This window comes from Micrasema longulum, unplaced genomic scaffold (genome assembly GCF_059751315.1).
Source record: "Micrasema longulum isolate JH-2025_06_02 unplaced genomic scaffold, ASM5975131v1 h1tg001020l, whole genome shotgun sequence".
Classification (NCBI taxonomy): domain Eukaryota; kingdom Metazoa; phylum Arthropoda; class Insecta; order Trichoptera; family Brachycentridae; genus Micrasema; species Micrasema longulum.
Window position 1 is genome coordinate 25684 of NW_028278208.1, and position 17671 is coordinate 43354.

The 17671-nt window shown below is 36.5% G+C and overlaps 1 protein-coding gene across 1 annotated transcript in view; it reads right to left on the reverse strand.

Annotated features, from left to right (window-relative positions):
* Cadps (calcium-dependent secretion activator 1) overlaps positions 1-17671 on the reverse strand; it is a 104779-nt gene that overhangs the window by 12993 nt on the left and 74115 nt on the right. The window contains exons 22-29 of the mRNA XM_088232790.1: positions 17378-17534; positions 11436-11577; positions 10495-10669; positions 9185-9319; positions 7521-7679; positions 6075-6155; positions 3509-3643; positions 100-236 (exon numbers count right to left, since the gene is read on the reverse strand). Of these exons, the coding sequence (XP_088088916.1) occupies positions 100-236; positions 3509-3643; positions 6075-6155; positions 7521-7679; positions 9185-9319; positions 10495-10669; positions 11436-11577; positions 17378-17534 (1121 nt within the window). The remainder of the gene's footprint in view (positions 1-99; positions 237-3508; positions 3644-6074; positions 6156-7520; positions 7680-9184; positions 9320-10494; positions 10670-11435; positions 11578-17377; positions 17535-17671) is intronic.

Genomic DNA, 17671 nt, shown 5'->3' on the forward strand with positions numbered 1-17671 from the left:
GTTCAGCGCTGGTTGCTCACGTAACAGACATTCAATTTATATTGTGAGATATTAACGCAGGAGTGATACAGCTGTTATATTAATGGACCAATGACTTACTGATCATCTCCTCTCTGCGCCATGATGAGGGAACAGGTGGCCTCCTCAGCCTGCATCCGCGTGGATACTTTGGTGTAGGACTTGCAGTGCAGTTTGTCATCTATTACGCCCTGCAGCTCAAAATCACTGTACATTTTCTGGAAACAAAAAAAAAAAAAACAATCATCTTATTTCAATAATTATCATGTGTATTTCAATTTCCATACGAGATATTAAAATCTTAAATAAACTGGTCTGATCTCGTGTACTGTTAAGAAAAACTTTCCACTTTTCCTTTGAGAATGGACAGATTTGCCCTAGATAAATGATTAATGATAAGGACTCTTGCAAAACTATTTACAAAGCAATTATTGAACCACACGTTAACTACTGTAGTAGCGTTTTATTTTTATCAAACAAAGGAAACATAGATAAACTAACTGTATTACAAAATAAAGCCTTTAGAATAATTTTGAAGAAAAACAGATACACGAGGGTAAAGTCGATGGTAAATGAAATGAAATTATTAACATATAAACAAAGAATATTTTACAATACAATGATATTTGTTCATAAAATTATAAACTCTAATAAAAAAACAGAATTTTGGAAAAAAATTGATCGGAACCAGCATGAACACGATCACAATACTAGAGAAAAGAACAAAATTAGACTTCCATTTAGGAAAAAGGCAAAGTCACCAAATTCCATTTTATTTAAAGCAATTAAAAAGTATTACGAAATGGAAAAAAATATTTATGAAGAAAAAAACATATCAAAATTTAAAATAATGGTCAAGACATATGTGATAAACAATTTATAAATTAAATATATTTGCAATGTTATTATTAGAACACACATAACAATATGTATGATATGTGTGCCCTACTTTAAGATTAAAAAAAAACAAAAATTAAATAAATGAGCATATTTAAATTTTTGGTGACATATACATGCTCGTTGAATAAGTTAATCAGCCCTGTAGCTCAATCACAATTAACTATCGACGTGCTTAAAAACATGCTAAGCATTTGAACGGTCACAATGAACAACAATGAACATATTTAAATTCATTTCAACAGAGAGGGAAAAAATTTTGAGAAGGGAATATGGAAGTCTAGGCATTTACAGGGCTTATGACCTGTCATTGGCTGGTTTGAGTGGCCACTTTACACACTGTGTAACATTCACCATTCTGCCCATGTTTGAACATCCACATTTCCTCAACTCTTCCATCTGTTGACTTTTGTGAAGTATTTGGACATAATCAAAAATTGTTGAATAATGAACATGCTTAAGTTATCGCAGTCATAAGTCAACGCGTGTGTAATCTCTAAGTCAACGCTCGTGTCGGTTTGTTTTTTGTTTTTCTCGTAAATAAATATAGTTCACTGGCGTAAATTGGCGTTTACTATAAAAAATAATTATAACAAGGAGGATTTATTCAGATAAATCCACCTGGTCCATGTAGGAGTATAGAAACTGAAAAAATAAAATTTTCAGGCGTTGCCTAGTGTGTAGGTGAAATAATTCAATTAGATGAATCTCACCCGCATAAATAAGGGTTTCAGCTCTTTAACTTCACAAACATCAACAGATGAAAGAATGGAAGGAATATAGATGTTCAAATATGGGAAGAATGGTGAATTTTACACAGTGTGTAAAATGGCCACTTAAACCAGCCAATGACAGGTCATAAGCCCCGTAGATGCCTAGACTTCTTCATTACCTTTCTTAAATGTTCTTCATCTCTGTTGATTACTGTATTAATGTTAAATAATTATAATACAATATATTGCATTAGCAAAATAGTAAGGAGTATCTAATACTAAAAAGTGAAAATTAAATTACAATTACTATGGCGACTGCTTTTCTTGACATTTGGCTGGCCAACCGCCGGCTAAATGCAATAAATAGCATGATAAATAATAAATTGTAAATAAATAAAAATCGCAGTTTTGGAATATTTTCCATATTTACACCACTGAAATTCAAATACGTGATTGCGCAGTAGGATTATACGTCGCGAAACGTAAATATTTTGACATTTAATATTAGGTGTTCACGGACGTTGCATTGTGATTGCGAATACGATAAACAACCATGGTGAGAAGTTGTTATCACGTCACTTATTAGCACGTCGATAGTTATTTGTGATTGAGCGACAGAACACTTACTCCCACACAAATACACGCAAACACACGTGTACACACCCTCTCATACTTCTTCCAAGTCGGTCCCTTAATGCTGAGGATCGTGATCACCATGAACACTTGTAATTAGTCTGTTCCACTCCAGTCTGTCCTCAGCCCGACGTACTGACTCATCAAATTTTAGCCCCGTAGCCACCTTTATTTGGTCAGTCCATCTATATGGGATCTACCCCGGCTTCTCCTACCTTCAACTCGGCGAGACATTATTGCCTTTTCTAGATCGTCTGGCTCACGTCTAGCAATATGTCCAAAGAAAGACAGTATCCTTCTCAAACACACCACTGATAGACGAGTTGTAATATGGAGCTCTTCCAGTATCGATGCATTCGTCCTTCTGGCTGTCTGAGGCACACGCAGCAGCCTTCTCCAACACCACATCTCGAATCAGATCGATCCTCTTCCTCTCGTAGGCACGCATTGTCCACGTTTCAGCCCCATATAGGAAAACGGAGAATACCAGGGCTTCCATCAACCGCTTTTTTGTGTTTATTGATACACCTCGATCTCGCCAAATCTTCTTTAAACGGTTCATTGCTTCTTTGGTCATTTGAATCCTGCGACCGATCTCAGGTCTGCAACTGCCGTCGTTGGAGATAAGCTAGCCGAGGTACACAAAGTCATCTATCAGTTAAAGGTCTTGCATCTGTCTTCTCCTTAGGAGACTGCCAGCTCTGTCTACAATCATTAGCTTTGTCTTACTTTTATTTATTTTAAGACCCAGAGCCTCACTCTCCAACTCTATCCGTCTGAAGGCTTCTGCTAGCTCGGTTTCATCTTTGGCAAACCCTCTCATACAAATACACAGAAACACACCCTTTTCTTGAACCATTATTTATTATGTATAATTTTAATTTAGAAGCTTCACTGGTCTTTCTTTAAATCTTATCTTCATTATGTCATCCAATCATTGTTGACTGTATGTTTCTGTAAAATATATAAATAAAACAAATTTATGATCATTTTTGTAGCTTACCTGTAAAAAGAATTACCGTTCGCCACTGAAACACACCTCACGTCGCTTATTAGCATGTCAATAGTTAGCACCAGTTGTAAATAAACAGTACTTAGTAACTATGGATACGTTTCCATGTCACTGCTTTTGAAAGTATTTTCTTCTATGTATATATTATACGTCAATGCGAGCGAGTGACAAAATGTCACGTCTCTCCAGCACAAGGCCCACGGAACTTTCCCAAATATATATAATAATTCCTTACCTTAAGTATAATAGACAGACAAGCGCACTGATGTGGGTGTAAGGCAGGTCGGAAGCCCAACCAGGTGCTGATCAGTTCGAGTTGTTCTTCGTACCACTGCTCGAAGAGGGTTAGGATCCACAACTCATCTGTAACCTGTAGACCGGAAACCGTAACACTTTAAATATTCATAATCTTTTCCCACTCCGAACTTAGTAGCATATAGGGTGCTAATTATTCAAAGAGGAAGTTCAATATTTAAAAAAATATAAATGTATTTGTTATTTGACCATAAAACTAAGCCAAAAAAGCATATGTACAGGTAAACCTCGTTTTGCGCCTGTTCGATTTACGCCGATTTACAATTACACCGGTTAGTGCCGGCGTGGGATTCTCCAGTTCGACCAACACCAGACAACAATAGGCGCCGTGATTCTAATAGCAGACACACTTTTACACGTTGTTTTGTTCTATTACCGTGTACGCGAGCAGCCTGTTATGTGTCTGAAAGTGTTTCCGAGTTAGTTTTCGTTTTGTTTTTAAGAAAAATAAAATGGCAGGATTATATTTTTTATTTTATTATTATTAAAATTAAAAGAATATTTAAATATGTGTAGTTTATGCTATGACTCTGCAAGAAAGGAAGCAACAATCAAAGCAAATGAAATTGGATGCTTTTTTTTAAAAGTGTGAGAGTCTAATACCGAAGAACTGGTGAGTTAGTATTTATTATTAAAAAAATCATTATTTATATCAAGAGATTATTATATATTTTGTAAACGAATTTAAACTGTATTTATTAACGGATACGTATTTAATAAACATGTTAAATTGTTCTTAGAATTTTGACAAAGAACCTTATATCTTCTATTAAATTTGTGTTCATTTTACGCCGATTTTTTTTACGCCTTTGTCTCTTGGAACGAAGCCCCAGCGTAAAACGACGTTTACCTGTACTTTAATTTTGATTTAGCGTTGAACGTGGAGTAAAGTTTCAGTGCCATCTACTGTTGAATTTGAAAACTCAGGGGAGTAACGGCGCATGTGTCCGATCATATGACGTTTTATGGCGATGCAATACCATCACTTCGGAAGAAATGTTGCCGCTATGAAAAATAAATATTGCCATTAATTTTTTTCATCCATAATCTTATCTTCCCGGAAACACGTATCGACATGTTAGTCTCTTTTTCTTTTGCCGCTCCTACCGGAGGTTGGCGTCCATTATTCAGAATTCATCACGATCCTGTGCCAGTCTAATCAACGCTGCAGCACTGGCACACAAAACCACTGTCTGAGATTTCTGAGCCATGATGCTTTTTTCTGTCCCATACCCTGCCTGCCCTCTATCTTTCCTTCCATGAGTTGAAGAAAGGCATACTTCTCATTGCGGAATATGTGACCACAGTATGAGGCTTTTCTTATTTTGACAGTCGTCCGTAGCTCCTTCTCTTTGTTCATAACGCTTAAAACCGCTTTATCGAAGACACGATCAGACCATGAGATTCAAAGCATTATTCTGCACAACCAAAGCTCGAAGGCCTCAATTTTGTTCATCGTTGAAACTTTAAGAGTCCAACCCTCCACTCCATACAGGAAAACTGGCAAAACATAAGTTTTTATTGCTTTCCATTTTGTGCTTAGTCTCAGATCTCGGCTGCACAGGAGTTTCTGCATTTTATAGAAGGTTGATCTTGCAATTTCAATTCTGGTCTTTATTTCAGAATCCGGATTCCACTCTGATGAGCGATTAATAAATGATTTTAGCCATGTCTGGCTGAATGTCTGTCAACTTGTCTGTTGACAGATCAAAATTCGTCATACTTCGGTAGATAGATAGTAGAAAAGTTAAGTATACCGTCTCAATTTCGAGATTTAAAACTTCATATAAGACTTTTATAGGAATCGGGAATTAATGTTAAGAAAGAATTGATATTAATCCGGCTCGAAGGACCAAAAAAGAATGTTTGGTCATCTCAATGCCTTTCAGGTATTGTACACTGATAACAGAGAGAATTAGAGTTAAGTGGACTGTATGGAAATTGTTACTCACTTTTAAAGATTTTCCGATTGTTTCTTATATGGAGCACTTCAATATTGCTATAGCACGGATACCGGTATCGTGTAGATGATGATGAATTGTACAATTTAGTCTGTTTATAACACACTAACTTCAATTTGTAAAAAATATGCTGACGCAGGATATGATAAAGATTTATCAGAGATACAACTTTTTACGTGTGACTTGCTCACAGGACGGTAGAAGCACAAGAATTTGAAATAGGAAGGATTTGGGAAGGAACGGGATATTTACAGTCTTATATGCGTTGCCAGTATAGAAAATGTAAAATCAGTACTTGACATAACATATAAACGTTATCTTCATCGGTACGTTTGTACCGATTATAGCGTTTGTAATCGCTGACCTGGAACGATTATTTCACATCCTCCCTGGCAGAAATCCTACTCAGGTATGTTGGGACTTATTTCCACTCGATTTTCTTTTTCTTAGAAAACAAAATGGGTCAAATGTTTTGGGGATCGCACTTCTTATTAATCCAAATAATGTTTACAAAGAATCTCTTACCTTAGATCTAATTTGGTCCATACAATTTCTCATGAAAGTGACGTAACCTTGTCCCATGTCTTTCCCAGATCCTGAGACATTCTGCAAAATATTTTTATCATTAGAAATAAATTAAGGTTACAAAATAGTCAACACATTTAATGTAAATGTGTTAATTTGTAATGTGGTATTGAAAATGAAGTTTTCGGAACAGATCAAACAGCTTATTATCTTGTATGAAGTGTACACGGCAAGAACAAGCTTATTAACAAATAACAAATTTTACAGGAGAGAGAAAAAAAAAATCTTATTTGTGGGACACTAGGTTCATATATTTAACTAGCGGACCTGACAGACGTGGTCCTGCCAAAACGTTGGCTCGCCTGCTATTAGCTTCAAAAAAAACTTTTCATTGATAACTAGGTACCTAGGTACTTGTTTATGGTTGAATTCCAAAACGTAAAATAATTTATTTTAAAATATAGAATTCTTTTTGAAAATGTTAAACTCGGCTCTTCTTACCAATAGGGGTGCACTTTATTAATGAATGCGATTTTCTTCAATTTTTTTTTACAGATTCAATTGAAAATTTTAAAATCTACGAGCGCAAAGATCTACATTTTGCTGAAAACCGCACGGAAATCGGTCAAGCCGTTTAGGAGGAGTTCAGTGACATCACACGTACAGAAGAATTGTGTATATATATAAAGATACAATAGATTTTCAGCTGATGTATAAATAAATATATTTTTTTACATACAGGATGTTCGGTGGCAGAAATCAAACTTGAAAATATTATAGTTAAATAAATAGGCATGTGTTTTAAATAATTCTCAATTTTATTTTGTAAAATAATTAAGGGGATGAATTAAATAAAACCAATTTTAAAATATAACCAACAATGTCATACAAAGGGGGTAAAAAAAAAAATTGGATTACCAATGAGTAGAAAAACAGAATCTCAAAACTCATTGTACAAGGGATTGAAGCTGTAAGTTTTTTTAACTCCTGGGAAGTATATTTTTTTAATATGAAAGTTGCTAGTTGTTATTATTTACCTTGCTTATAATATACAAGGTTTATATTTCAAAAAGTGGATTTTTCTGCAATTAAATATCTTTAAATTTATCTAAACTTTTGGGATCAAGAGGGATATACTAATGTGGGCCAATCAGGAACTTCTCAGCATTTGCTCATGTGGAGAGGAAACCACTTAAAACTCCTCAGGAGAGGCCGGCCTGTTGGCAGCAGTCAACAGGCCTGCCGTTCCACTAGAGGAGTGTTCGGCATTTTGTTCCCTACTTTGGTTTATTTTACCAATTGCCTGCACTATATTGATCATGTATGATACTACCTCTCGTGTGAGTTCTTTGAAGTAGGGAGTATAATATCTACTATATGTTTTATTAATACTAATAAAAATATAGTAATGGACTGTTTATCAAATAATTGGACGTTAATACTTACAGCAATCGTTAAAATAGATCCTATAAGGCTTCCTTCATCGAACCTGGCGAGCTTGGCCATTACAGCCTCCAGGACAGCGATCAGTCGCTGGCACAGCTGGGTTGTCATCCCCGTCATACACGTGTCAATCTGGGTGTCCATTTTACTATGGTAGGAATGCTGCAATCAAACAGTAGTTCATTGTAAATGGCTGTGGACCCAATCTAACATCGTACTCCTCCACAAAAACTAGAATAAAGTGAAAGTTCGATTGATCACAAATTAACTATCGGCAGTGAGAGTGCAAAAAAAGTAAACAAACCATCACACTGTTTCTCTGTAGGAGTAGGCAGAGAGGACCATCATCATTGGTCCATTTCCACACCTAATGGTGCACAGGGGACTGCATTGGTACACCCACTGCAGCTCACCTTGATAATTTTTGTAAGATGTCTTACGTTTCGGGTGCCAGTATAGGGACTATTTAGGGCGTTTTTAAGGACATATTTATATTCAGAAAATTATCATAAAGAAAAGTAGAAAGACACACTGGTGTATGGTAGACTCGGTGGGAGTGGAAGCGGAAGAGAGGTGTTTATAATTGAATTTGATTCAGTGATCGTTTGAAAGGAGACAACTTGTTACTCGTATCAAAGAAATCAAGACTGGTATGTTTGTACTAATGAAATATTCCAGTGTAAAAACACCATTTTAAATAAATATTTCATGTCAAAAATGTCAAGAGTTGAACCCGAAAACTCTTGCATTGTAGGCAAAAGCATCGACACTACACCATGAGGCCAGCAATGAACAAGAATGTCATATCGAACCGGGTTGTGGTCGCGTGGTAGTATTGTGGACTCACTGACCAAAGGTCCCAGATTCAAATCTCACTCTACCACAACTCGATTTCCATTTTTTTAGCACAAGTTATTTGCGACTTTTAGGAAATAGTGTGAATATTTTAATATTTTAGTAAATAATAAGAAATATCGTATTTCTCTTTTTAAAATTTATCACCCTGTCTTTGCATAAAGACCTCGCTTCCTCTACTTTTAAACATTCTCCCTCCTTTTGTCTCCAATTATTCTGATTTTTGTCATGTCTATCTTCAAGCTTTTTTGGATTGAATCATGCTATAATCATAGGGGTTCGAACTGTCAGTAGGGTCGCAGTGAGTCACATCTTGCTAGATGATGCGATTCTATAAAATGCTGCAAACGCCTAGTTGTATTCCATCGGCAGCACTACTGAGTAGTCCAACTCGCTAGCGTCAACGTTGCGAACCTTGGGCAATGGGATCACACTCATAGCGGTGTGATCACAGCAGATAACGAGAGGATGAAAGGCGAGTTTTTGGCGCCTCAAAACCAAAACACCCATCACCCAGTAAATCACCCATTTTTGCTCCCTTTATTTTCTTCGGTTCTTTTATACAGTTATCTATGTACATGTTGAACAGCAATGGTGATACAACACGTCCCTGTTTGACTCCTTTAGGAATGTCAAACCACAAAACCACACGTGCTGTTCTGTCCTTATACAGTGACGCAATAGCCCGTACCAAGTTTCCAGTCACTCCTACCTACGATAAAACCTTCCACAATGTTTCTCCACAAATCACCACGTTAATTATCAAAGCATTTATTACACACATGGATTTTTAATTAAAAAGGAGTAGTTACCACATCAACTCCATCTACAGTACACAGTTTGAAGGCTTGGTTCTTGGCATCTAGTATGACATTCACCATGGCGCATACTTCGGAAGGCAGGATGTAGTCAGTCGATATGAACGTCACACTCTTCTTCAGGCAAGACTGAAATTTCCAAAAATAAGAGTTTAAAAACACATCGTTTAATACCGTCCTCTCCCATCATCAAATGAAAGTAGTGTTGCCTTTCTGACCCTTGGTCTTGACATTGTCAAACGTAGTACCTACTAATACCATTTCACTGTGACTTGATCAAATTGGTGTAGTTAATAACCATCTAAATGGCAAGTATCTAAATCATCCCCGTTTTGCAGACAATATAGCATTAATAAGTAAAGAGGGAAATGAACTGGAATCTATGGTAAATGAATTATACGAAGCATCTAAAAAGATCGGTCTGGAAATGAATATAGACAAAACCAAGATTTTGAGTCCAATACCTAGCAACATATGTACTGGAAGTAAAACTATTGGTGCAGTTGACGAGTAAATTTAGTCTAGACGAATCAGGTTAAGTTGGGCTGCGTTTGGAAAGCTGAAACACGTTTTCAGAAATAAGGAAATCCCAAATAATCTAAAGACCAAAGTCTACAACTCTCGTGTTCTGCCGGTGGCAATATACGGTCTTGAAACCATGTCCTCACTGCTAGAAGTGGTCACAAAATTAAGTGCACTCAGCGGTCTATGGAAAGACAAATGTTGGGCGTCTCCTTAAGAGACCGAATAAGGAATGAGGAGATAAGACGCCGTACAAAGGTGACCGATATCGCAGAAAGAGTGGGAAGACAAAAATGGCAGTGGGTGGGTCATGTCGTCATGTGGCAAGACAAGAAGTCGATAGGTGGACCCCCAGAATACTAAACTGGAGACCCTACGAAAGTAAAAGGAAAGTAGGGAGACCACAGAGGAGATGGACTGACGACGTTGTTGAACTCGCGGGCCATGGATGGAACAGAGTGCCTAGTCCACATTAGAATGTCCTTCCTGATCCCAACATTTTGAGTTAAATTTAAAGTAATATGATGCAGAAAAATCCACTTACTGAAATTTAAACCTTGTATATCACAAGCAAGGTAAAACATAACGCAACTCACCTGTAAAAAAAGATATAAAAAATTCTGAGAAGTCTATGAGCAAAACTCAATAGTTTCATGTTTTTGGCCCTAGTAGGGTGCCACAATTTGCATGCGTAGAAGAATATGTGTTTTGCAGGCATTGCATTGTACGCCAAAACGAGGAAGATAAAAGCAGACTGAGTAAAATAATGTCCAACGACCAACCTGGAAGGCAGACTCGGTTCTCTGTACACAGCTCTCCATCATGTCAGTGGCCATAAGCTTCAGCCTCTGCTCCAGATGTGTTCGGAACTCCACGTCGGGCCAGTGCAGGTCCCTGATGAAGCACTGCAGAGCGTCCAATTTCCAGAATAACTCCTCGGACGTTCCACACCCATTACTTGAAATCAATCAAATTGAAACAATTGTCGGATCATATTATTCAATCAACAAAATTGAGAAATAAGAACACACAGATTGCGAGAGAAGGGAACATGGATATCTAGGCGCATTTACAGGGCTTATGGTCTGTCATTGGTGGTTTAAGCTACTAAATAAAGATGATTTAACTAACTGGTCCAAGAAGAAGCATAAAAAGTTTTAAATGTTTTCCGTCGTTGCCAAGTTTGTACGTGAAATAATTCAGTCAAAGAAATCTCACCAGCATCAAAAAAGGTTTTAATTCTTTAACTTCACAATCTCTCGACATCTGTGCACCTATAATGAATAGTTTTACCACAAATTCACCTGAGAGATCACGTTTTTACGGCATTTAGCCTACATTTATCTATTCCCTCAAGGCAATTGACCAATTATCAATTATATTAACTAATTGATTGAAGTTTTTTATATAAAAAATAGCATAAATGCACCAGCATGTATGTCATGCGCGGTCCGTTCATAGAAAACATGGAACCATTGCGTCCTTTAAATATCACCAAATAATGATAATAAATTGTCATGTTTAATAAATGAATTATCAGTCATAATAACCAACATTAAGATCATAATAACTAACATCTAAACGTACCAATGACAGGTTATTGACTCTGTGAATACTCAGAACTTTATTCTCTTCGCTAAGAAATTTTTCATATCTGTTATGACAGCAATTTATGGAGCAAAGTGTGCCTCAAAATGTTTACATAAAATCTTTGAATTCTTACCCTTTGATCTCCCACCTCTCTTTCTCGAAGCCTTTGTGCAGACTCTGAGCGATGGATGACTCCATAAGGTCAACATATCTCACCACTAGAGGAGCAAACGTCTCCCTGAGGTGTTCGTGAAACCTTCCGTTCTTCAGGTTATCTGGAGCACCATAAAACATCGCTCAGTATTACAAGAATCTGTATTCCAAACACGCAGTATATTCACAACATTAAAATTAAACATAAAGGTTTTAATCATAGAAATAAGAATAGTCTGGAAACCGCATACGCGCATCAAACAGATGCCGACTAAACTACTCTTAAACGAGTAGTTTTACGTTCAGACCATTAGTTTCTTAGGAGACGTCGCTCAGTACGCAACTCCCGATTTGAATTCAACTTTGCCGTCTTGTGTCATTTCAAAGTGTAGAATTACTGCTGGGATAAAAAAGAAACAGGATGGGATCATATTTCATATGTCAGTGGCAAATGCATGCGTAAGTAGCAAATAAATGCAGTACATCAAAATTGAATTATTTTTCAATCTGTCAGATTGTCAAAGAAAACAAATGGACATTTTGTTAGTGTTGCCAGGGTAGCAAATTTTTTACGCTACTTTGTTACAAATTCAATAACAATGTGTTCGTAGAAAAACGCGACGTGTTCGGCCTTGGTTGTTGTGACGTCAAGATTCGTGAAATTGTTCTACACAAATTTTAGTGGCAGGAACAAATAAACATGAATCGTGACGTATTAGGAGCGTGGCCAATGAAATGACCGCTTTTGCGGGAATTCAAAATTGCGATTTTAAAAGTATTTTTTATGCTACTAATAATAAACAAAAAATATTTTTTTACTGGACTGTATTTTATTTTATTTATTTTTGCACCACAACAGGCCAAGAGGCCCAATTACAGCGGTGAATTACATCACAGAACACCCAGGCTTGAGAAAAATCTAATTTAAATTTTTGTGTTCTCACCGGGAATCGAACCCGGAACCTTCCGTGCGTGAGTCAAGAGTCTTGACCTCTACACCACGGAGGCCACGGAACCTTTATTACTTTAAAAACGTAAAAAAAGTGATATTTCCCTATTCTCCTATTTTTGTTTTCTATTAATCTCTACTTATTTCCTTTTTCTTTTCTTTTTTATATTTAACATATTAGTGAAATAATTGTGATTATATTTTGTGTCAATTTTTACTACAATACTTTATAGACATCTTAACCAAATATTGTAAGAGCTCTCTGGGCGTTTATAAATAAATAAATACAGTTAAATCTAATTATACGAAAATATGTGTATATTTGTGTGCAAATTTTGAGTACCTATTTTCGTTGGTGAACACGTTTCAAAATCGATTTTATATGAATTGTTTATCCAGAAAATTTTGTTTTACTTTATATTAACTTCCCATTGTACCTAATACAGGCCTTGAGAGTAGACATCGAGTGGAAAATACATGTCCATGGTTCTACTTCACACAAAGAACTACATTCTACGTTCTTTACCCACTGTTATTGCCGTTAGATAACAGTATTATGACGAAAATGTCAAAAATGCATGCAGCTACAGATCAGGCAATATAAGGAGACACTTTACGCTGTTTTTTGGTTAGCTGGGAGATATTGCTTTTAGCAATAAGTCCGCCAAAGTACTTACTCTTTGTACTTGAAGTTTTAAATAAATAAATAGTATATATTACTTTTTAAAGTTGAATTATTTTCAATAGGCGCATTAAAACTTTGAGTACCGGCCGAATACACATAGAATTTACCATGTGCCCGGCCCATTTTTGTGAAATTTCATGCCTTGTGAGGGGTTTCTAAAACGTGTCATAATTATAAATAAATATTAGATTATATCAATTCTAACTTTTCATATTTATTTGAAACAATTTAATACGTCATTTTTGAATGAATTGTTTTGCCAACATAAGCCTTTATGGAGAGCCACATTGCAATGTTCGCACGTATACCTACAGCGTCTCACCCTTTCTTGTGCTTTGTATTCCGGAGCCGTGTAAACACATGATTTTAATAACCACGCGCTGTGTCTCAGTCCCGTGTTTTCACGTAGTTTACCAGCAGCGAAAAAGTACTGATAAAAGTCACTAGATATCAATAAAATGCACTTTTTTGAAAAGTTTATAATTCACGTGAAAACACGGGACCGGGACACAACGCGCGGTTATATAATCACGTGTTTACACGTCTCCGGGATACAAAGTGTAAATAAGGTCGACGCCAAAATTATTGTTAAATAAATTTAATAAATCGCATTGCGAATTCCTGAAGTGAATTCACAGAATAAATCGATTTTCAATATTAAGTCATTATTGTCGATCGATCGTGAAGTTTTCGGGCGGCACGTCACTACTGCGCTGAGTACAACAATAAAGTACGGCATTTGTTTCCTGCACTTAACTGTCAATGTTTACAGAACTTCATGAGCGTGTAAACGTCAAAAGTCTCTTCTTAAATTGCCTGTAGAAAAGTAAAAAGTACACAAAACTAGGATCTTCTACGTTAAGACGAAATAGTACGAACGGTTTCCGCCAGCTGGTCTTTGCTGTCCTGCCATCCCGTGAGAGCCGGCTAAAATAGTGTATAAATAACATGAAAATAAATCATTACAATCTGAAAAAGAATTCATTATAATGATTAAGAGAACAATCCATCAGTCAATCCTATTTTTTTATGATAGAGAAATATGTAAGTGCACATAAGTTAATTCTTTTTTTAAATTACCTTAAAGTCTGTTCATTATTACAAGAATTTCCAAATGAACAAACCAGACGCGTGATAACCGACGGAGAATAGCCTATTTCACACATATTATCTTATTCTAAACGTCACGGTAAAATTATAGTGGATTCACATTTATTAGATTCGTTACAACCTATTTAAGTTTAGTGATATTTATATTTTTCGTTTTTTATACAACTCTATAATTAATGACTTAAATAATATCAATAAAAACGCCTCTGTAAATACATTATTAAAAAATAAATAATATTGGCGTTTTTATAATTTACCTAAATATTAAAATTTTGGTGACCATTTTTAACGAGTTGTAAATAACTCACTATTAGAAAATGGAAATCAAGTTGGGATAGAGTGGGGTTCGAACCTCGGACCTCTGATCCACGAGTCTGTAACACTAGCCACGGGACCACAACCCGATTAAAATAATATAGTAATACTTAACAAAATGGATTTTAATGATTGTTTTATTAAAATCATTATTTAAATTTAGCGAGTACTCTCAGGTAAAAATCCTGCAAAAGGAAATCGACTGGAGATTAGTCGGTCTCGTGGTGTACTAGTTATTGCGTTTGCCAGGTGTTTAAATAAGTAAATAATTGTAAAACAATAAATATTGATCCACTGTATTGTATTTTATCATGCCGTGTAGATGTTTGCCGTGGTGTGACATGGGTCAATCATGCGATATCTCACGTGGTTTGCACGTGCACGGCAGTCCAGTCTCCGTTAATGTACGGTAGTTCATTCAATACATTATAGAAGGTAATGCAGAATCGAAATGGCCCACAGCAAATTCATCAAAAGGAGAACAATATTCTGTGATGTTAAATTGAATTTAAAACCAGGCAGAGAATGCTGAAGTGCTATATTTGCTCTGTTCCGTTTTATGGCTGAGAAACCTGGATATTTAAAGTAGGTACACACTATGAACCGGTTGAAGGCATTCAAAATGTGATTCCGAAGAAGAATGCTAGGAATGTAGAGATTTTGAGGAGAGCTGATTGCAACAGGGAATTTAAAAAATGTACAAAAGTCCGTAAGATTTCCTATCTGGAGACAAGTATGAAATCCCCCAACTTAAACTAATGAGCAAGATTGAGGGAAAGCGTGGACCTGGCAAAAGGCAAACGTCTTGGCTGCGCAACATGAGAAACTGGACTGGAATGAGATGCGCGGAGGAGTTGCTGCGGGACAAACGTAAGACAGAAAGGCAGTTTTAGAATCAGGGACACCTGATACGGCACGAGAAGAAGAAAAAGAAGAATATTGCTTTTTTCATTTCATTTCATAAGAATGCTAATTAAAGGGGTACTCACAGAGGATAGATTTCAACCTAATATAACTAAGCTGAAGCCATGTGAAAGGTTGACTAGAGCCCTTATAGGGCACTGCAGATTGAATAAAAATCTTTTGAGAATGAATCTCTCTAAAACTTCTAGATGTAGGTTCTGAAGGGCAGATTATGGAATATCTTTCACATGTTGTGTGAAGTTGATGATTTACATCACAAAAGAAGCCGCATCTTCAGGGACCATTGGTTAAACCTAAAGATGTGAAAGCACTCGTCCCCCACCTAATAGCCCGATGCTTTAAGGACTCAGGCTTAGAAGAGATTTAGCAATAGATATTAAAGCACTCGCCTATTATTCGGTAGCCGGCTTTTGAAAGACCTAGTCTTAGAGGACGAGAATTTTTATTTTATTTACAAAAGTCGCAAGTAAAAATTAGTCACAAAAGATCTACACCGGTCACAGTGGTGTCAGGAGCTTATTTAGAACTGACCCCCACCTACAAAAAAAGTAGTGATGCTATTTTTATTTCATTTCCTAAGTGTGTAATATGTTAGTCCACGGGAGGTATTTTATTTCCCTTCTACCCTGCATTTCTGCCGAGTGTTCCCCTATCCGCCACCTAGGACTACTAGGGGTAAATGAACTGAAATCTATGATAAAAGAATTATACGAAGTCTCTAGATCGGTTTCGAAATGAATATAGACAAAACCAAGATTTTGAGTCCAATACCTAGCAACATATGTACTGGAAGTAAAACTATTGATGCTGTTGACGAGAACATTTATCTTGAGCACTAAATCAAATTGCGAAAATTTAATCAAACTGCGGAACTGCTTAGACGAATCGGGTTAAGTTGGACTGTGTTTGGAAATCTGAAACACGTTTTCAGAAATAAGGGAATCCCAAATAATCATAAAGTCTACAACTCTTGTGTTCTGCCGGTGGCAACATACGGTCTTGAAACCATGTCCTCACTGCTAGAAGTGTTTACAAAATTAAGTGCACTCAGCGGTCTACGGAAAGACAAATGTTGGGCGTCTCCTTAAGAGACCGAATAAGAAATGAGGAGATAAGACGCCGTACAAAGGTGACCGATATCGCAGAAAGAGTGGGAAGACAAAAATGGCAGTGGGCGGGTCATGTCGTCATGTGGCAAGACAAGAAGTTGATAGGTGGACCCCCAGAATACTAAACTGGAGACCCTAAGAAAGTAAAAGGAAAGTAGGGAGACCACAGAGGAGATGGACTGACGACGTCGTCGAACTCGTGGGCCATGGATGGAAACAGAGTGCCCAGGACAGAAGAACATGGAACAATTTGGAAGAGGCCTATATACAGCAGTGGAGAGAAACGAGCTGATAAGAAGAAGAAGAAGTAGTAAAATATTTACGCGCTAATGCTAATTATAATGTTTCGGAAAGGTTTCCTACCAAAAAGTTTACGATTTTTTGGTCTTTTAAGAATCAACATCTCTTTTTTATCATAAATGGACATCTGGGGTTTTTTCATTCATTATTTTTTCTGGTTTATTTTCTTTTATCCGCAAATATCGGGGAAAAGAGAAATGAATTGCTGCGTATAAGTAATTATTTGTAATACACTCAAAGAAAAGATAGCTTTCTTCAAGCCACAGAAGTCATGAAACTCTGCAGAGAAAACATATTTTAAACAAATATTTTACATCGATCTGGTCGGGAATTAAATTTGGTGGACGAATGAACTAGCAAGCATGCCATAAGATTAACAAATCTTTGCTTGATTTTATTTTTTAGGATTTCCTCCTAAGTGAAAAACACTCCTGCGTGTTTCTGGGTTCATTTAACACGCAGAACTGGATTTCTCGTCATGTTGTGTAGTATTATTATTAAAAACTATTTTAATGATTGATTTACTTTACCTTCCGATCTCAAATAGTCATTGAGTATTTGGAAGAGGGGGAAGGAGTCCCAGGTATCCGGAGACTGTTCCGACAGCACCCGGTCCATGTCCACACCAAACAGAGCCCAGAATATCTCAGCGTGCTCCACAAGAAGGTCCGAGAACCAGGCGAACGCCTAAAGTTGACAACACATCAATGAACATTGGCCTCAAACTATTCAAGAGACTTTTAGATTGGAATTTCTGATCCCATGAGACTTTCAGAGTTAATTTTTAATAAAAATAATTTCACACAATAGTTTGAATCAAACAA